The sequence below is a fragment of the Saimiri boliviensis genome, chromosome 14 (genome assembly GCF_048565385.1).
Source record: "Saimiri boliviensis isolate mSaiBol1 chromosome 14, mSaiBol1.pri, whole genome shotgun sequence".
Lineage (NCBI taxonomy): Eukaryota > Metazoa > Chordata > Mammalia > Primates > Cebidae > Saimiri > Saimiri boliviensis.
Genome location: NC_133462.1, coordinates 10557530 through 10577820, shown reverse-complemented (window position 1 = coordinate 10577820; position 20291 = coordinate 10557530). Strand labels below are relative to the sequence as shown.

At 59.2% G+C, this 20291-nt stretch overlaps 1 protein-coding gene across 5 annotated transcripts in view; it reads left to right on the top strand.

Moving 5' to 3' along the window:
- The window catches only part of DHX34 (DExH-box helicase 34), a 48608-nt gene extending 28843 nt beyond the window's left edge, over positions 1 to 19765 (top strand). For 2 of the 5 annotated variants that reach the window (XM_003940287.4, XM_074386133.1), the window contains exons 13-17: positions 650 to 753; positions 15370 to 15642; positions 16447 to 16623; positions 16826 to 16964; positions 17540 to 19519. In XM_003940287.4, coding sequence (XP_003940336.2) covers positions 650 to 753; positions 15370 to 15642; positions 16447 to 16623; positions 16826 to 16964; positions 17540 to 17673 — 827 coding nt within the window. In that variant the 3' untranslated portion in view covers positions 17674 to 19519. Of the gene's footprint in view, positions 1 to 649; positions 754 to 15369; positions 15643 to 15764; positions 15890 to 16446; positions 16624 to 16825; positions 16965 to 17539 lie in introns of those variants that run through there. The other 3 variants (XM_074386135.1, XM_074386134.1, XR_012513802.1) reach the window with 3 other exon arrangements.
- Positions 19766 to 20291: the final 526 nt, after the last annotated feature.

Genomic DNA, 20291 nt, shown 5'->3' with positions numbered 1-20291 from the left:
GCCGCGGCTCCCCCTGATCCTTCCCACACCCACCCGTGCTGGTATTGCAGATGAGCCCGCAGAGGGGGAGGGTCCAGCACCAGGCCTCCCTGGGTGGCCTTGGGTGACTCACCCCTGCTGGGCCTCACCCTCTCTAAGGTGGTGAGGGCTGGTGATGGCCAGCCCCAGCCAGCGTGGCTGTGCCCACTGAGCAAGCACTGCTCAGGGGGCCTGTCCTGTGGGCACGCCTGTTCCCAGCCGGGTCCTGCGTATTCCCTTCCCTTCTGCCTTCCCTCCCGCCTTCCACTCTTGTTGCCCAGGCTGGAGTGCAGTGGTGTGATCTCAGCTCACTACAACCTCCGCCTCCCAGGTTCAAGCAGTTCTGCCTCAGCCTCCCAAGTAGCTGGGATTACAGACTGTGAGCCACCACACCTGACTAATTTGTACTTTTAGTAGAGATGGGGTTTCTCATGTTGGTCAGGCTGGTCTCGAACTCCCGACCTCAGGTGAACTGCCTACTTTGCCCTCCCAAAGTGCTGGGATTACAGGTGTGAGCCGCAGCACCCAGCCATGAGCATACTCTTTCTACTGATGTGTACATTGACCGGGTGGGACAGGCAGGCCTCTCATGGGCCTGGGTGGGCCTGAACCGTCCCCCTCAACCTTTCAGACGACCAGAAGATGAGCAGCAAACACCAGCTCCTCAGCTTTGTGTCCCTGCTGGAGACCAACAAGCCGTACCTGGTGAACTGCGTCCGCATCTCTGCCCTCCAGGTGGGCCACCGCGCCACCCCCGCCCCCACCCCCATGCCCAGATGTGAGAGCTGCGTTGCCCAGGGTGGTGGGGGGGGGGCACCATGTGGGTGTGGAGGGGCGGCCTGCCACCAGGGCTGGCTGCAGGCATCAGCCTTGGGCCATTGGGGTGGCTGCTGGCTTTTTCTCATTCATGAACTTGCTCAGCAGTTACCGGCGCAGTGCCTGCCATCAAGGGCACAGCAGGGAACCAGGCAACAAGCCCAGCCCCTCCTGTCCCAGGCTCCCATGGCAGGGGACGGTGATAGCAGTAACACAGTGACGCCCTGAGCTATGTGTGGGAGGGTGGTGCCAAGCAATAGGGTAGGGGTAGGGGTGAGGGTGGACACATGGTGTGTTACAAGATAAGGCCACCTGGTGGCTCCAAGAAGCGACCCAAAGAGGAGAGCCCTGTGGATGTCGGGGCAGAGTGTCCCTGTCAGTGGGGTGGCCTGCACAGAGGCTCTGAGGCACATGTGCCTGGTGTGCGGTCGGCAGGGCGATCGTGTGATGAGGCCAGAGAGGTGAGTGAGGCAGGACCCCGGAGCTTCTGAGCAGAGCTGGGACACGGTCACAGCCAGGAGGGCCAGCCGCCGTTGGGAGGGAGAGGAGGGTACGGCCTGGTGGAGGCTGAGGCTGAACCCAGATCACAGAGGACCTTGCATGGCCTGCCCTCAGTGCTCCTGAGCGTCCCCCTGTGATCGATGCCGGGCCTTGGAGTCCTCCCACAGCCCTGGGGGTCTCCCTTTATTGAGGGGACTGAAGCCCAGGTGTGGGCGGGGAGACGTCACCAAAGTGAGCAGGTGGCCCAGCCAGAGCTCCAGCATCATGCCGCCCGCTCCAGCCTCACCGCTCACTGTCAGCACAGCCTGGCTGGTCCCAGGGAATGTGGAGGGGAGAGAGGAACCCGTGCACTTCCAGAACCTCAGGGTTTTGCTGGCATCGTGATTGCCACCAACACCATGAAAGCCAACGCGGCTCAGTCACTCCTGTGTGTGTCACACATCCCTTGAGCCCGCCTGGTGGGCCTGGCACTGTCAGTGTTCTGGGGCCTGAGGGTGCAGCTGTGGTCCACGTCGACCAAACTCCCCACGCTCACGGGGCTCAAATAGGATGGGGGAGGTAGACAGCAAACCAAAAAAGGGCGACACTGGATGCTCGTGTGAGCACGGGCAAGTGGGCAGTGCGCGGGCCGAGGGACAGGGTCGGTGACCAGCCGCGGTGCGTGAAGCTGCCCAGGAGCGCTCGCCCAGCCGCTGCGCTCTCCCCGCACTGCGCGCTCGTTTACATTCTGGCCAGCTCACGCCTGTCATCCCAGCACTTCGGGAGGCCAAGGTGGGTGGATCAGGTCAGGAGTTTGACACCAGCCTGGCTAACATGGTGAAACGAGTCTCTACTAAAAATACAAAAATTAGCTGGGTGTGGTGGCGGGCCACTATGATCCCAGCTACTCTGGAGACTGAGGCGGGAGAATGGCTCAATCTGGGAGCCAGGGTTGCAGTGAGCAAGATGGAGAATGTTTGCACTCACATGAGCAGGCAGAACAGCAGATGGAGCCTCCTGTACCATCTGCAGCCCCCAAACTATCCACTCGGGGCCAGTTCTCCCCTGTCGACTGCCCCGAGAATTTTCCCCAACATCTTAGGAGGCACAACACATGGAACCCAAGCCCAGACTTCCGTCCTCACAGACCAGTGTGCGCTCGGTCTGGCCTCTCACTGCATGTCTGTGTGTGAGTGGCTGCGGGTTCTGCACCTGCGTGTCTCTGTGTGAGTGGCTGTGGGCTCTGTCCCTGCGTGTCTGTGTGTGAGTGGCTGCGGGCTATGCACCTGTGTGTGTGTGAGTGGCTGCGGGCTCTGCACCTGGGTGTCTGTGTGTGAGTGGCTGCAGTCTCTGTCCCTGCGTGTCTGTGTGTGAGTGGCTCCGGTCTCTCTGCACCTGCGTGTGTGTGTGTGTGTGTGTGGCTGCGGTCTCTGTCCCTGCGTGTCTATGGGTGAGTAGCTGCGGTCTCTGCACCTGCGTGTCTGTGTGTGAGTGGCTGCGGTCTCTGCACCTGCGTGTCCATGTGTGAGTGGCTGCAGTCTCTGTCCCTGCGTGTCTGTGTGTGTGTGTGAGTAGCTGCGGTCTCTGCACCTGCGTGTCTGTGTGTGAGTGGCTGCGGTCTCTGCACCTGCGTGTGTGTGTGAGTGGCTGTGGGTTCTGCACCTGTGTGTCTGTGTGTGAGTGGCTGCGGGCTCTGTCCCTGCGTGTGTGTGTGTGTGTGTGTGTGTGTGAGTGGCTGCCGGCTCTGCACCTGCATGTCTGTGTTTTAGTGGCTGAGGGCTCTCTGCACCTGCGTGTGTGTGTGTGAGTGGCTGGGGTCTCTGCACCTGCGTGTCTGTGTGTGAGTGGCTGTGGGCTCTGTGCACCTACGTGTCTGTGTTAGTGGCTTGGGTCTCTGTCCCTGCGTGTCTGTGTGTGAGTGGCTCCGGTCTCTCTGCACCTGCGTGTGTGTGTGTGTGTGAGTGGCTGCGGTCTCTGTCCCTGCGTGTCTATGGGTGAGTAGCTGCAGTCTGCACCTGCGTGTCTGTGTGTGAGTGGCTGCGGTCTCTGCACCTGCGTGTCTGTGTGAGTGGCTCCAGTCTCTGTCCCTGCGTGTCTGTGTGTTAAGTGGCTGTGGTCTCTGCACCTGCCTGTGTGTGAGTGGCTGCGGCTCTGCACCTGCGTGTCCATGTGTGAGTGGCTGCGGTCTCTGTCCCTGCATGTCCATGTGTGAGTAGCTGCGGGCTCTGTCCCTGCGTGTCTGTGTGTGAGTGGCTGGGGTCTCTGCACCTGCGTGTCTGTGTGTCAGTGGGTGCAGGCTCTGCACCTGCGTGTCTGTGTGAGTGGCTCCAGTCTCTCTGCACCTGCGTGTGTGTGTGTGAGTGGATGTGGTCTCTGTCCCTGCGTGTCTGTGTGTGAGTGGCTGCGCTCTCTGCATCTGTGTCTGTGTGTTAGTGGCTGCGGTCTCTGCACCTGCGTGTCTGTGTGTGAGTGGCTGGGGTCTCTGCACCTGCGTGTGTGTGTGTGAGTGGCTACGGTCTCTGTCTCTGGGTGTCTGTGTGTGAGTGGCTGCGCTCTCTGCAACTGCGTGTCTGTGTGTGAGTGGCTGCGGTCTCTGAACCTGCGTGTGTGTGTGTGAGTGGCTGCTGGATCTGCACCTGAGTGTCTGTGTGTGAGTGGCTGCGGTCTCTGAACCTGCGTGTGTGTGTGTAAGTGGCTGGGGTCTCTGCACCTGCGTGTCTGTGTGTGAGTGGCCGCGGTCTCTGCACCTGCGTGTGTGTGTTTGAGTGGCAGGGGTCTCTGCACCTGCGTGTGTGTGTGTGAGTGGCCGCGGTCTCTGCACCTGCGTGTCTGTGTGTGAGTGGCTGCGGGCTCTGCACCTGCGTGTGTGTGTGTGAGTGGCTGCGGTCTCTGTCGCTGTGTGTCTGTGTGTGAGTGGCTGCGGGCTCTGCACCTGCGTGTCTGAGTGGCTGCGGCCGCTGCACCTGTGTGTCTGTGTTTGGCTGCGGCTCTGCACCTGAGTGTCTCTGTGTGAGTGGCTGCGGGCTCTGCACCTGCGTGTCTGTGTGTGAGTGGCTGCAGTCTCTGCACCTGAATGTCTCTGTGAGTGGCTGTGGTCTCTGCACCTGCGTGTCTGTGCGTGAGTGGTTGCGGTCTCTGCACCTGCGTGTGTGTGCGTGAGTGGTTGGGGTCTCTGCACCTGCATGTCTGTGCGTGAGTGGCTGCGGTCTCTGCACCTGCATGTCTGTGTGTTAGTGGCTGCGGTCTCTGTACCTGCGTGTGTGTGTGTGTGTGAGTGGCTGCGGTCTCTGTCTCTGCGTGTCTGTGTGTGAGTGTCTGTGGTCTCTGTCCCTGCGTGTCTGTGTGTGTGTGGCTGCGTTCTCTCCACCTGCGTGTCTGTGTGTGAGTGGCTGCGGCTCTGTCCCTGTGTGTCTGCGTGTGAGTGGCTGCAGGCTCTGCACCTATGTGTCTGTGTGAGTGGCTGCGGTCTCTGTCCCTGCATGTCTGTGTGTGAGTGGCTGCGGGCTCTCTGCACCTGCGAGTCCGTGTGTGAGTGGCTGCGGGCTCTGCACCTACGTGTCTGTGTGTGAGTTGCTGCGGGCTCTGCACCTGCATGTCTGTGTCAGTGGCTGCGGGCCCTGTCCCTGCGTGTCCGTGTGTGAGTGGCTGTGGGCCATGCACCTGTGTGTCCGTGTGTTAGTGGCTACGGGCCCTCTGTCCCTGCGTGTCTGTGTGTGAGTGGCTGCAGTCTCTGTACATGCGTGTCTGCGTGTGAGTGGCTGCGGGCTCTGCACCCGCGTGTCTGTGTGAGTGGCTGCAGGCTCTGTCCCTGCATGTCTGTGAGTGTGTGCGGGCTCTGCACCTGCGTATCCGAGAGTGAGTGGCTGTGGGCTCTGTCCCTGCGTGTCTCTGTGTCAGTGGCTGTGGTCCCTGCACCCGCGTGTGTGTGTGTATGAGTGGCTGCGGGCTCTCTGCACCTGCGTGTCTGTGTGTTAGGTGCTGTGGGCTCTGTCCCTGCGTGTCCGTGTGAGTGGCTGCGGGCTCTCTACCTGCGTGTCTGTGTGTTAGTGGCTGCAGGCTCTCTGCACCTGCGTGTCCGTGTGTGAGTGGCTGCGGTCTCTGCACCTGCGTGTCTGTGTGTGAGTGGCTGCAAGCTCTCTGCACCTGCGTGTCCGTGTGTGAGTGGCTGTGGTCTCTGCACCTGCATGTCTGTGTGTGAGTGGCTGCTGGCTCTCTGCACCTGCGTGTCCGTGTGTGAGTGGCTGCAGTCTCTGCACCTGCATGTCTGTGTGTGAGTGGCTGCAGGCTCTCTGCACCTGCTTGTCCGTGTGTGAGTGGCTGCGGTCTCTGCACCTGCATGTCTGTGTGTGAGTGGCTGCTGGCTCTCTGCACCTGCGTGTCGGTGTGTGAGTGGCTGCGGTATCTGAACCTACATGTCTGTGTGTGAGTGGCTGCGGTCTCTGTCCCTGCGTGTCTGTGTGTGAATTACTGTGGTCTCTCTGTTTCTGCGTGTCTGTGTGTGAGTGGCTGCGGTCTGTGCACCTGCGTGTGTGTGAGTGGCTGCGGGCTTTGTCCCTGCGTCTCTGTGTGTGAGTGGCTGCAGTCTCTGCACCTGCGTGTCAGTGTGAGTGGCTGCGGTCTCTGCACCTGCGTGTCTGTGTGAGTGGCTGCAGTCTCTGTACCTGCGTGTCTGCGTGTGAGTGGCTGGGGGCTCTGCACCTGCGTGTCCGAGTGTGAGTGGCTGTGGGCTCTGTCCTTGCGTGTCCGTGTGTGAGTGGCTGCGGTCACTGCACCTGCGTATGTGTATGTGAGTGGCTGCGGGCTCTCTACACCTGCGTGTGTGTGTGTGAGTGGCTGGGGGTTCTCTGCATCTGCGTTTCTGTGTGTTAGTGACTGTGGGCTCTGTTCCTGTGTGTCTGTGTGTGAGTGGCTGAGGTCTCTCTGCACCTGCATGTCCGTGTGTGAGTGGCTGCGTGCTCTCTGTGCCTACGTGTCTGTGTGTTAGTGGCTATGGGCTTTCTGCACCTACGTGTCTGTGTGTTAGTGGCTGCGGGCTTTCTGCACCTGCGTGTCTGTGTGTGAGTGGCTGCGGGCTTTGTCCCTGCATCTGTGTGTGTGAGTGGTTGTGGTCTCTGCACCTGTGTGTCCGTGTTAGTAGCTGCGGGCCCTGTCCCTGTGTGTCCCGTGTGTGAGTGGCTGCGGGCCCTCTGTCCCTGCGTGTCTGTGTGTGAGTGGCTGCGGTCTCTGCACCTGCGTGTCTGTGTGTGAGTGGCTGCCGGCTATGCACCTGCGTGTGTGTGTGTGTGTGAGTGGCTGCAGGCTCTGTCCCTGCGTGTCTGTGTGTGAGTGGCTGCGGTCTCTGCACCTACGTGTCTGTGTGTCAGTGGCTGCCGGCTCTGCACCTGCGTGTGTGTGTGTGTGTGTCTGCGGGCTCTCTGTCCCTGCGTGTGTGTGTGTGAGTGTCTGTGGTCTCTCTGTCCCTGCGTGTCTGTGTTTGAGTGGCTGCAGTCTCTGAACCTGCGTGTCTGTGTGTGAGTTACTGTGGTCTCTCTGTCCCTGTGTGTGTGTGAGTGGCTGCGGTCTGTGCACCTGCATGTGTGTGTGTGAGTGGCTGCGGGCTTTGTCCATCCGTGTCTATGTGTGAGTGGCTGCGGTCTCTGCACCTGCGTGTCTGTGTGAGTGGCTGCGGTCTCTGCACCTGCGTGTCTGCGTGTGAGTGGGTGCGGGCTCTGCACCTGCATGTCTGTGTGAGTGGCTGCGGTCTCTGCACCTGTGTGTCTGTGTTTGAGTGGGTGCGGTCCCTGAACCTGCGAGTGTGTGTGTGAGTGGCTGTGGGCTCTCTGCACCTGCGTGTCTGTGTGTGAGTGGATGCGGTCTCTGCACCTGCGTGTCCGTGTTAGTGGCTCTGGGCCCTGTTCCCGCGTGTACATGTGTGCGTGACTGCGGTCCCTTGAACTGCGTGTGTGTGTGTGTGAGTGGCTGTGGGTCCTCTTTCCCTGCGTGTCTTTGTGTGAGTGGCTGCGGTCTCTGCACCTGAGTGTCTGTGCGTGAGTGGCTGTGGTCTCAGCACCTGCGTGTCTGTGTGTGAGTGACTGTGGTCTCTGCACCAGCGTGTCTCTGTGTGAGTGGCTGCGGTCTCTGCACCTGCGCGTGTGTGTTTGAGTGGCTGCGGTCTCTGTCCCTGCGTGTGTGTGAGTGGCTTGGGTCTCTGCACCTGCGTGTCTGTGTGTGAGTGTCTGCGGTCTCTGCATCTGCGTGTCTGTGTGTGAGTCGCTGCGGTCTCTGAACCTGCGTGTCTGTGTGTGAGTGTCTGCGGTCTCTGCACCTGCGTGTGTGTGTTTGAGTGGCTGCAGTCTCTGCACCTGCGTGTCTGTGTGTGAGTGGCTGTGGTCTCTGCACCTGCGTGTCCGTGTGTGAGTGGCTGTGGGTTCTCTGCACCTGCGTGTCTGTGTGTTAGTGGCTGACGGCTCTCTGCACCTGCGTGTCGGTGTGTGAGTGGCTGTGGGCTCCTTGCACCTGCGTGTCTGTGTTTTAGTGGTTGAGGGCTCTCTGCACCTGCATGTGTGTGTGTGAGTGGCTGGGGTCTCTGCACCTGCGTGTCTGTGTGTGAGTGGCTTGGGTCTCTGAACCTGCGTGTCTGTGTGTGAGTGTCTGCGGTCTCTGCACCTCCGTGTGTGTGTTTGAGTGGCTGCAATCTCTGCACCTGAGTGTCTGTGTGTGAGTGGCTCCAGTCTCTGAACCTGCGTGTCTGTGTGTGAGTGGCTGCGGGGTCTGTACCTGCCTGTGTGTGAGTGGCTGCGGGCCCTCTGTCCCTGCGTGTCTGTGTGAGTGGATGTGGGCTCTGCACTTGGGTGTCCGTGTGTGAGTGGCTGCGGCTCTACACCTGCGTGTCCGTGTGTGAGTGGCTGTGGTCTGCGTCCCTGGATGTCCGTGTGTGAGTGGCTGTAGACTCTGTCCATGCATGTCCGTGTGTGAGTGGCTAGGGGCTCTGCATCTGCGCGTCTGTGTGTAAGTTGCTGAGGCCTCTGCACCTGCGTGTGTGTGTGTGAATGGATGTGGGCTCTGTTTCTGCGTGTCTGTGTTTGAGTGGCTGCGGTCTCTCCACCTGCGTGTGTGTGTGTGTGTGTGTGTGTGTGTGTGTGAGTGGCTGCGGGCTCTCTGCACCTGCGTGTCTGTGTGTGAGTTGCTGAGGCCTCTGCACCTGCGTGTGTGTGAGTGGCTGTGGGCTCTGTTTCTTCATGTCTGTGTGTGTGAGGTGTCTCTGCACCTGCGTGTGTGTGTGTCAGTGGCTGTGGTCTCTATGTCAGTGGGTGCCGGCTCTGCACCTGCGTGTTTGTGTGAGTTGCTGCGGACTCTACACCTGCATGTCTGTGTGTGAGTGTGTGCGGGCTCTGCACCTGCGTGTCCGAGTGTGAGTGGCTGTGGGCTCTGTCCCTGCGTGTTTGTGAGTGGCTGCGGTCCCTGCACCTGCGTGTGTGTGAGTGGCTGTGGGCTCTCTGCACCTGCGTGTCTGTGTGTTAGTGGCTGTGGGCTCTGTCCCTTCGTGTCCGTGTGTGAGTGGCTGCAGACTCTCTGCACCTGCGTGTCTGTGTGTGAGTGGCTGCGGCCTCTGCAGCTGCGTGTCTGTGTGTGAGTGGGTGCTGGCTCTGCACCTGCATGTCTGTGTGAGTGGCTACGGTCTCTGCACCTGTGTGTCTGTGTGTGAGTGGCTGCGGACTCTCCACCTGCGTGTCTGTGTGTGATTGTGTAGGGCTCTGCACCTGCGTGTCTGAGTGTGAGTGGTTATGGGCTCTGTTAATGCGTGTCCATGTGTGAGTGGCTGCGGTCCCTGCACTTGTGTGTTCGTGTGTCTGAGTGGTTGTGGGCTCTCTGCACCTGCGTGTGTGTTTGTGAGTTGCTGAGGCTTCTGCACCTGCGTGTGTGTGTGTGAGTGGCTGCGGTCTCTGCACCTGCGTGTTTGTGTGTGAGTGGCTGCGGGCTCTGTGCCTGCTTGTCTGTGTGTCAGTGGCCGCGGGCTCTGCACCTGCGTGTCTGTGTGTCAGTGGCTGCGGGCTCTCTGTCTCCGCGTGTCTGTGTGTGAGTGGCTGTGGTCTCTCTGTCCCTGCGTGTCTGTGTGTGAGTTGCTGCGGTCTCTGAACCTGCGGGTCTGTGTGTGAGTGGCTGTGGTCTCTCTGTCCCTGCGTGTCTGTGTGTGAGTGGCAGCGGTCTGTGCACCTGCGTGTCTGTGTGTGAGTGGCAGCGGTCTGTGCACCTGCGTGTGTGTGTGTGTGTGTGAGTGGCTGCGGGCTTTGTCCCTGCGTGTCTGTGTGTGAGTGGCTGCGGTCTCTGCACCTGCGTGTCTGTGTGAGTGGCTGCGGTCTCTGCACCTGCGTGTCTGTGTGTGACTGGGTGCGGGCTCTGCACCTCCGTGTCCGAGTTTGAGTGGCTGTGGGCTCTGTCCCTGCGTGTCCGTGTGTGAGTGGCACGGTCCCTGCACCTGTGTGTCTTGGGGGCTGTCTCCACCTGCGTGTCTGTGTGTGACTGTCGGCTCTGTTCCTGTGTGTCTGTGTGTGAGTGGCTGGGGTCTTTGCACCTGTGTGTCCGTGTGTGAGTGGCTGTGTGCTCTCTACACCTACGTGTCTGTGTGTTAGTGGCTGTGGGCTTTCTGCACCTGCGTGTCTGTGTGTGAGTGGCTGCGGGTTCTCTGCACCTGCGTGTGTGTGTGTGAGTGGCTGGGGGCTCTCTGCACCTGCGTGTCTGTGTGTGACTGTGGGCTCTGTTTTCGTGTGTCTGTGTGTGAGTTGCTGGGGTCTCTCTGCACCTCCGTGTCCGTGTGTGAGTGGCTGCGTGCTCTCTGCGCCTACGTGTCTGTCAGTGGCTGCGGGCTTTCTGCACCTGCATGTCTGTCTGTGAGTGGCTGCAGGCTTTGTCCCTGTCTCTCTGTGTGTGAGTGGCTGCGGTCTCTGTACCTGTGTGTCCGTGTTAGTGGCTGCGGGCCCTGTCCCTGCATGTCCATGTGTGAGTGGCTGCGGTCCCTTCAGCTGCGTGTGTGTGTGTGTGAGTGGCTGCGGGCCCTCTGTTCCCGCGTGTCTGTGTGTGAGGGGCTGCGGTCTCTGCACCTGCGTGTCTGTGTGTGAGTGGCTGCCGGCTCTGCACCTGCGTGTGTGTGTGAGTGAGTGGCTGCAGGCTCTGTCCCTGCGTGTCTGTGTGTGAGTGGCTGCGGGCTGTCTGTCCCTGCGTGTCTATGTGTGAGTGGCTGCTGTCTCTGCACCTACGTGTCTGTCTGAGTGGCTGCGGGCTCTGCACCTGCGTGTCTGTGTTTGAGTGCCTGCGGGCTCTCTGTCCCTGCGTGTTTCTGTGTGAGTGGCTGCAGTCTCTGTCCCTGCGTGTCTGTATCTGAGTTACTGTGGTCTCTCTGTCCCTGCGTGTCCGTGTGTGATTGGCTGTGGTCTCTGCACCTGCATGTCTGTGTGTGAGTGGCTGCGGGCTCTGTCCCTGCGTATCGTGTGTGAGTTGCTGCGGGCCCTGCCCCTGCCTGTGTGTGTGAGTGGCTGCGGGCCCTGCACCTGGGTGTCTGTGTGTGAGTGGCCATGGTGTCTGCACCTGCATGTCTGTGTGTCAGTGGCTGTGGGCTCTGCACCTGCTTGTTTGTGTGTGAGTCGCCGCGGGCTCTCCACCTGCGTGTCTGTGAGTGGCTGCGGGCTCTCTGTTCGTGCATGTCTGTGTGTGAGTGGATGCGGTCTCTGCACCTACGTGTCTGTGTGTGAGTGGCTGTGGGCTCTGTCCCTGTGTGTGTGTGTGTGAGTGGCTGTGGTCTCTGTCCCTGCGTGTCTGTGTGTGAGTTACTGTGGTCTCTCTGTCCCTGCATGTGTGAGTGGCTGCGGTCCTTGTGTATCTGTGTGTGAGTGGCTGTGGGCTCTCTGTCCGTGTGTGTCTGTGTGTAAGTGGCTGTGGTCTCTCTGTCCCTGCGTATGTGTGTGTGAGTGGCTGCGGTTTCTGCACCTGTGTGTCTGTGTGTGAGTGGCTGTGTTCTCTCTGTCCCTGCATGTGTGTGTGTGAGTGGCTGCGGGCTCTACACCTGCGTGTCTGTGTGTTAGTGGCTAGGGGCTCTGCACCTGTGTGTGTGTGAGTGGCTGCAGGCTCTGTCCCTGCGTGTCCGTGTGTGAGTGGCTGTGGGCTCTCTGTCTCTGCATTTCTGTGTGTGAGTGGCTGCGGGGTCTCTGCACCTACGTATCTGTGTGTCAGTGGCTGCAGGCTCTGCACCTGCGTGTCTGTGTCAGTGGCTGCGGGACCTGTCCCTGCGTGTCCGTGTGTGAGTGGCTGTAGGCCCTGCATCTGTGTGTCCGCATGTTAGTGGCTTTGGGCTCTGTCCCTGGGTGTCCGTGTGTGAGTGGCTGCGGGGTCTCTGCACCTGCGTGTCCATGTGTGAGTGGCTGCGGGCTCTCTGCACCTGCATGTGTGTGTGTGATTGGCTGTGGTCTCTGCACCTGCATGTCCGTGCGTGAGTGGCTGCGGGCTCTGTCCCTGTGTGTCGTGTGTAAGTGGCTGCGGGCACTGCCCCGCCTGTGTGAGTATGAGTGGCTGCGGGCCCTGCACCTGCTTGTCTGTGTGAGTCGCTGCGGTCTCTGTCCCTGCGTGTCTGTGTGTGAGTGGCTGCAGGCTATGTCCCTGCGTGTCTGTGTGTTAGTGGCTGTGGGCTCTGCACCTACGTGTCTGTGTGTGAGTGGCTGCGGTCTCTGTACCTGCTTGTGTGTGAGTGGCCACGGGCTCTGTACTAGCATGTCTGTGTGTGAGTCGCTGTGGACTGTACCTGCATGTCTGTGTGTGAGTGGCTGCGGGCTCTCTGTACATGCGTGTCTGTGTGAGAGTGGCTGTGGTCTCTCTGTCCCTGTGTGTATGTGTCAGTGGTTGTGTGTCATCTGTGTGTCTGTGTGTGAGTCACTGCGGACTCTGTGCCTGCTTCTCTGTGTGAGAGTGGCTGCGGACTCTGTACCTGTGTGTCTGTGTGTGAGTCGCCACGGGCTCTCCACCTGCGTGTCTGTGTGTGAGTGGCTGCAGGCTCTCTGTCCCTGTGTGTCTGTGTTTGAGTGGCTGTGGTCTCTCTGTCCTTGCGTGTCTGTGTGTGAGTGGCAGCGGTTTCTGTCCCTGTGTGTCTCTGTGTGAGTGGCTGTGGTGTCTCTGTCCCTGCATGTCCGTGTGTCAGTGGCTGCGGTCTGTGCACCTGCGTGTGTGTGTGTGAGTGGCTGTGGGCTTTGTCCCTGCGTGTCTGTGTGTGAGTGGCTGCGGTCTCTGCACCTCTGTGTCTGTGTGAGTGGCTGCGGTCTCTGCACCTGCGTGTCTGTGTGTGAGTTGCTGAGGCCTCTGCACCTGCATGTGTGTGTGTGAGTGGCTGTGGGCTCTCTGCACCTGCGTGTGTGTGAGTGGCTGCGGGCCCTCTGTACCTGCCTGTGTGTATGTTAGTGGCTGCGGTCTCTGTCCCTGCGTGTCTGTGTGTGAGTGGCTGCGGTCTGTTCACCTGCGTGTCTGCGTGTGAGTGGGTGTCGGTTCTGCACCTGCGTGTCTGTGTGTGAGTGGCTGCGGGCTCTGCACCTGTGTGTCTGTGTGTGAGTGGCTGCGATCTCTGCACCTGCGTGTCTGTGTCAGTGGCTGCGGGCCCTGTCCCTGCGTGTCTGTGTGTGAGTGGCTGTGGGCCCTACACCTGCGTGTCCGTGTGTTAGTGGCTGTGGGATCTGTCCCTGCGTGTCCGTGTGTGAGTTGCTGCGGGCTCTCTGCACCTGCGTGTCCGTGTGTCATTGGCTGTGGTCTCTGCACCTACATGTCCATGTGTGAGTGGCTGCGGGCTCTGTCCCTGCGTGTCGTGTGTACGTGGCTGTGGGCCCTGCCCCTGCCTGTGTGTATGAGTGGCTGCGGGCCCTGTACCTGCGTGTCTGTGTATTAGTGGCTGCGGGCTCTGTCCCTGCGTGTCTGTGTGTGAGTGCCTGCGGGCTCTGCACCTGCGTGTCTGTGTGTGAGTGGCCGTGGGCTCTGCACCTGCGTGTCTGTGTGTGAGTCGCCGTGGACTCTGTGCCTTCTTGTCTGTGTGTGAGTGGCCGCAGGCTCTGTACCTGCATGTCTGTGTGTGAGCGGCTCCGGGCTCTCTATCCCTGCGTGTGTGTGTGTGAGTGGCTGGGGGCTCTCTGCACTTGTGTGTCCGTGTGTGAGTGGCTGCGGGCTCTGCACCTGCGTGTGTGTGTGAGTGGCTGCGGTTTCTGTCTTTGCATGTCTGTGTGTGAGTGGCTGCAGGCTCTGAACTTGCGTGTCTGTGTGTGAGTGGCTGCGGTCTCTGCACCTGTGTGTCTGCATGTGAGTAGCTGGGGTTTGTGCACCTGCGTGTGTGTGTGTGTGAGTGGCTGCGGGCTCTCTGGACCTGCGTGTGTGTGTGTGAGTGGCTGCGGGCTCTCCGCACCTGCTTGTCAGTGTGTGAGTGGGGCGGTCTCTTTACCTGCGTGTCTGTGTGTGAGTGGCTGTGGGCTCTCTGCACCTGCTTGTGTGTGTGTGTGTGAGTGGCTGCGTTCTCTGCACCTGGGTGTCTCTGTGTGAGTGGCTACGGGCTCTCTGCACCTGCGTGTCTGTGTGTGAGTGGCTGCGGGCTCTGCACCTGCGTGTCTGTGTGTGAGTGGCTGCGGGCTCTTTGCACCTGCGTGTCTGTGTGAGAGTTGCTGAGGCCTCTGTACCTCGTGTGTGTGTGTGTGTGAGCAGCTGCGGGCTCTGTCCCTGCGTGTCTGTGTGTGAGTGGCTGCAGGCTCTGCACCTGCGTGTCTGTGTGTGAGCGGCTCCGGGCTCTCTATCCCTGCGTGTCTGTGTGTGAGTGGCTACGGGTTCTGCACCTGTGTTTCTGTGTGTAAGTAGCTGTGGTCTTTGCACCTGCGTGCGTGTGTGTGAGTGGCTGCAGGCTCTGCACCTGTGTGTCAGTGTGTGAGTGGCTGCAGACTCTGCACCTGCCTGTGTGTGTGTGAGTGGCTGCGGGCTCTGCACCTGTGTGTCTGTGTGTGAGTGGCTGCGGGCTCTGCACCTGCGTGTGTGTGTGTGAGTGGCTGCAGTCTTTGCACCTGCGTGTGTGTGAGTGGCTGCGGGCTCTGCATCTGCATGTCAGTGTGTGAGTAGGGCGGTCTCTGCACCTGCTTGTCTGTGTGAATGGTTGCGGGCTCTCTGCACCTGCGTTTGTGTGTGTGAGTGGCTGCGGACTCTCTGCACCTGCGTGTCTGTGTGTGAGTGGCTGTGGGCCCTTTCTCCCTGCGTGTCTGTGTGTGAGTCACTGCGGTCTCTGCACCTGCGTGTCTGTGTGTGAGTCGCTGCGGTCTCTGCACCTGCGTGTCTGTGTGTGAGTCACTGTGGTCTCTGCACCTGCGTGTCTGTGTGTGAGTGGCTGCGGGCTCTGCACCTGTGTGTCCGTGTGTGAGTGGCTGCGGGCTTTCTGCACCTGCGTGTGTATGTGTGTGAGTGGCTGCGGGCTCTCCACCTGCGTGTGTTGTGTGAGTGGCTGCGGGCTCTGTCCCCGCGTCCGTGTGTGAGTGGCTGCAGTCTGTGCACCTGCGTGTCTATGTCTGAGTGGCTGCGGTCTCTGCACCTGCGTGTGTGTGTGTGAGTGGCTGCGTGCTCTGCACCTGCGTGTCTGTGTGTGATTGGCTGCAGTCTGTGCACTTGCGTGTCTGTGTGTGAGTGGCTGCGGTCTCTGCACTTGCGTGTCTGTGTGTGAGTGGCTGCGTGCTCTGCACCTGCGTGTCTGTGTGTGGTGGCTGCGGGCTCTGCACCTGCGTGTCTGTGTGTGGTGGCTGCGGGCTCTGCACCTTTGTGTCTGTGTGTGGTGGCTGCGGGCTCTGCACTGCCTTAGAATGCAGCCGACCTCTGCAGCTCCCTTCCCTCTGCCGCCACGCCACCCCAGTCCCCTTCCCTGACTCAGCAGCTGCCTTGTACATGGCATATCCCCAGCCCCCGCAGGGGTGCCTCCTACCGTGGGTTGAGGGTGGGTGGTTCGATGCCTCACACAGACAGGCAGATAGCTGGTGGGTGTCCAGCGCACTGCCTCTCACACCCACTCCGTCTCTTGTCCTCTTCCAGTCCCTCCTGCTGTTTAGCCGGTCCCTGGACACCAATGGTGACTGCACCCGCCTGGTGGCCGACGGCTGGCTGGAGCTGCAGCTGGCGGACAGCGAAAGTGCCATCAGGCTCCTGGCGGCTTCCCTGCGGCTCCGTGCCCGCTGGGAAAGCGCCCTGGATAGGCAGCTGGCGCACCAGGCCCGACAGCGGCTCGAGGAGGAGGAGGAGGAGCCCGTCAGCCCCAAGGAGGTGGCCGCCCTGAGCAAGGAACTGCTGCAATTCACGGCATCCAAGGTACCCTCTGCCGGGACACCAGTGCCTGCCTGTGTCCACAGGGGGCATCTGCCACAGGGCTTGTGCCTCGGGAAGGCCTGGCTTCCCCTTTACTCCATGTGGGCATATTTGGGGCTTTGCAGGCCACAGAGGTCCAGTCACTTGCCCAAGGTCACTCCACTGGTCTGAGTGGAGCCAGGATTTGATCCCAGGAACCTGGCTGAAAAGCCACACTACCCCCGGCTGCCCTGTTTGCTAAGTGCTTTCTGTAAGTGTAGCTGATGCCCCTTCCTAAGTCAAGGACAGGCAGGGTGTGAGGAGTAGGCTGTGGGTGTGTGCCCCAGGGTGGGAACTGAACTGCGCAGACTTGAAACAGCCCGACTTTTAGGTGGGAAGCAGGAATTGCTCCTGATTCTACTTCATGTAGAGATGGTGGGGCGGGGGTGTAATCCAGGCTGACTTCCTGGAGTAGAGGGCCTTGAGGACAAACGGGCAGGAGCCAAGTGAGCCACGGAGAGGGGACCAACGCTGACTTGCCAGGGGGAGGAGGGGTGAGGAGGCCAGACTCAAGATCTAAAGGGGGTCCCACCAGGGATGGGGGCAGAAAAGGCCTGGGGAAGGCAATTTAGATGGGGGTGGGTTGTCAGGTATATTCTAGATGAAGTCCTAGTCATGCATGTCTGCAGCCAAGTTGTGATTGGCTCAATCACTTGGATCCCATAACTGCAAAGTCCGAGGGAGGGCTTCAGGCACAACTGGCTCCAGGTGCTCTGGTGGTGTCTCCCTGAGTCAGTCTGTCTCACTCTCCTGCCTCTCCTTCCTTAGCTTCCCTACAGCCTCCGGCGGCTCACGGGGCTCGAAGCCCAGAACCTGTATGTGGGACCCCAGACCATCCCAGTCACCCCCCATCTTCCTGGCATCTTTGGCAGCTCCACCCTGTCCCCCCACCCCACCAAGGGGGGCTACGCAGTCACTGACTTCCTCACCTACAACTGCCTCACGGTGAGCCTGAACCTGCCTCCCTGAAGGTGATTTCGGGAAGTCCCCACGCCTGACCCCACAGCCACATTTCACCTTAGTCCAGGGATGTGGTTCTCAAGTGGGGCCTATGGCCCTGAGAGCTTCTGGGAAGGGTCCCAGGTGGGCGGTGGGCTGTGGGTGGCACTTGGCCAGGCCCCAGCCCTGACAAGATGGTCTGCGGCAGAGTGACACGGACCTGTACAGCGACTGTCTCCGAACCTTCTGGACCTGCCCCCACTGTGGCCTGCACGCACCCCTCACGCCCCTGGAGCGCATCGCCCACGAGAACACCTGTCCCCAGGCCCCACAGGACGGGCCCCCAGGCAAGCACGGGGCTGCGGGGACTGAGCCACCTCTGCCCGGCTGTCTGCCCATCCCACGATGGTCTCCTGGGTGTGTGGGCACTTGCTAGAGGCTCTGGGGACTGACGACCTCCACACACAGGCCTCGTCCTGAAGATCAGGAGCACAGGGCAGGGAGCCTGGGTGCCACTGCTTTCTGTCCACCTGTCGCCTGTGCTGTCTGTGTCGCTGTCTTTGTCCCTTCGTTTGTCTCTCTGTGGCTGTCTCGTTCTTTCTCTGTCCAGCAGTTATCTCTGCCTTGGCCATGTCCACTCTGTTGTCACCCAGGGATGCCACACACGGGCCACACGCCCCCGCCCGGCTGGCTCTGTCTGCCTCTGCCTCCATATCTCTTCTTGTGTCTTTCTCTCTGCCTCTCTCACTGGCAGCGACGCGCAGTAAAGACAGGCCTGTGTGTTTTTATTAATCAAGGAAGGCTTGGAGTTCCCCAAAGGCCAGGAGAGAACCTGACCCACACGGGTTCCTGGCATGTGGGTGGGGGTAAACATATGCACTAGAACGCCACCCTCACAGCCTTCTCCTTTTCCCTCCCTTAGGGGCTGAGGAAGCTGCCCCCGAGACCCTCCAGAAGACATCTGTCCTGCAAAGGCCCTACCACTGCGAGGCCTGCGGGAAGGACTTCCTGTTCACGCCCACAGAGGTGCTGCGGCACCGGAAGCAGCACGTGTGAGCCGCACCAGGAGCCCCACCCGCCTCCCCACAGCCGCCCCGCCCCACTCCCTGCAGCCCAAGACTAGGGCCAGGACGCTTGCCTGAGCCCCCCAGCCTGGGCTTCGCCCTGTGGTCCTGTCCCAGGGCAGAGAGGGTGGAGCATGGATTGTGAATAAAACCTCACGTGCTGACCCACACTGTGAAGCCTGTAGCTGCCCATCCAGAAAGCAGCAGCTGCCCTGTTAGTCCTCCCCAGGGTCTAGCTTTGCTTCTTCCTGCTGTGGGTGCTGCCTGAGGGGTCCTGGGTAGGAGGAGCCGTAGAGCCAGCAGGGACCTCCCACGTCTCCTGATGCCAGGTGCAGTTTCTTAGCGCCTCCACGGCCGCTCTCTCCTGAGTGCCTCCCCAGTCTCTGCTTCCCCTTCAAGTAGTAGGGGGACCTTGAATTTGCCCATCAACCTGGGTCACTTTAAGAGTTGTGCAGCGGGGCTGGGGGGACCCACTCCCAATAAAAAAGAACAATAAAGGCCGGGCGCGATGGCTCACAACTGTAATCCCAGCACTTTGGGAGGCCGAGGGGGACGGATCACAAGGTTGGGAGATCGAGACCATTCTGGCTAACACGGTGAAACCCCGTCTCTACTAAAAATGCAAAAAATTATCCGGGCATTGTTGCGGGCACCTGTAATCCCAGCTACTTGGGAGGCTGAGGGAGGAGAATTGCTTGAACCCGGAAGGTGGAGGTTGCAGTGAGCCGAGATCACATCACTGCACTCTAGCCTGGGCCATAGAGCAAGACTCTGTCTCAAAAAACAAAAGCAGCAAAATTGCTCAGGAGAAAAGAAGGCGTGGGGTCGGAATGGAAGCAGGACAACACCGTAGGTCCTGCAGATACGAAGAGGAGAAGGGAACAGGGTGAACTACGTGCCGCAGATGAATTCCACGCATTTGAAATGGGAAAAATTATTGAAAGACACCAGCTACCCAAAGCTCATTCAGGAAGAAATAGATAACTGGAACAACTCTATTAAGGAAACATTAATTTCCTTACGGTGACCTCAGACGGGCTCATTAGTGACGTTTAGCAAACATGGAAAGCATGCTCACCCACCCACTTGTCCACAATACAGGGGAGGATGCCTCCTGACGGATGTCATGAGGCCCGCTTATCCTGTTGCCAAAACCAGGCTGTGACAATGCAAGATAAGAAAACTCTAGGCCAATATACCTTATGAATGTACACAAAAACCCTAAGTACAAGTCCAGCAAATCATATTTAGCACCATATAAAGGTAGTACATCATGGCCACGTGGGGCTTATTCTAGGAATGCAAGGTTGGTTTAACATTTGAAAATTAATATGATTCGCCATATTGCAAACAACAACAAAAGGCTGGGTGTGGCAGTTCATGCCTGTAATTCCAGCACTTTGGGAGGCCCAGAAGAGTGGATCCATAGAGTCCAGGAGTTCAAGAACAGCATGGGCACCATAGCAAACCCTGTCTCTATTAAAAACACAAAAATGAGCCAGGCGTGGTGGTACCCACCTTTAGTCCTAGCTGCTTAGAAGGCTGAGGTGGGAAGATCACTTTGTGTCAGGAAGCAGAGATTGCAGTGAGCTGAGATTGTGCCACCATACTCCAGCCTGGGCGACAGAACAAGACCCCATTTCAAAGAAAAAGTGTATAAATCCCTAGATTTAGTCAGTCAGGGATTTGAGACTGATCTCCCATCTCCTTGGCTGTGCACCTGATTAAAGCCTTCTTTCTTGGCAATACTCATCTTAGTGATTGGCTTTCTGTGCGGCCAGCCGCAGGACCGGGACTGAACCCCTGGTGTTTCGATAAGATTCATCATTCAATGATTTTTTTTTTTTTTTTTTTTTTGAGACAGAGTTTCGCTCTTGTTACCCAGGCTGGAGTGCAATGGCGCGATCTCGGCTCACTGCAACCTCCGCCTCCTGGGTTCAGGCAATTCTCCTGCCTCAGCCTCCTGAGTAGCTGGGGTTACAGGCACGCACCACTATGCCCAGCTAACTTTTTGTATTTTTAGTAGAGACGGGGTTTCACCATGTTCACCAGGATGGTCTCGATCTCTTGACCTCGTGATCCACCCACCTCGGCCTCCCAAAGTGCTGGGATTACAGGCTTGAGCCACCGCGCCCGGCCCGATTTTTTTTTTTTTTTTTTTTTTTAAACAGGGTCTCACTCTGTTGTCTGGGCTGGAGTGCAGTAGTACAATCTCAGCTCACTGCAGCCTCTACCTCCTGAACTCAAGTGATCCCCCCCCACCTCATTATCCTAAGTACCTGGGACTGCAGGTATGTGCCACCATGCCCAGCTGATTTTTGTGTGTGAGTAGGTTTTTTTTTTTTTTTAGGGACAGGGTTTCACCATGATGCCCAGGTTTGTCTCAAACTACTGGGCTGAAACCATCCACCTGCCTCAGCCTCCCAAAATCCTGAGATTACAGATGTGAGCCTCTGTACCTGGCTCATTCAACAGTCATTTAAAAAGTCCTCTTGAGACCAGGCATGGTGGCTCATGCCTGTAATCCCAGCACTTTGGGAGGTCGGGAGTTTGAGACCAGCCTGACCAACATGGAGAAACCCCGTCTCTACTAAACATACAAAATTAGCT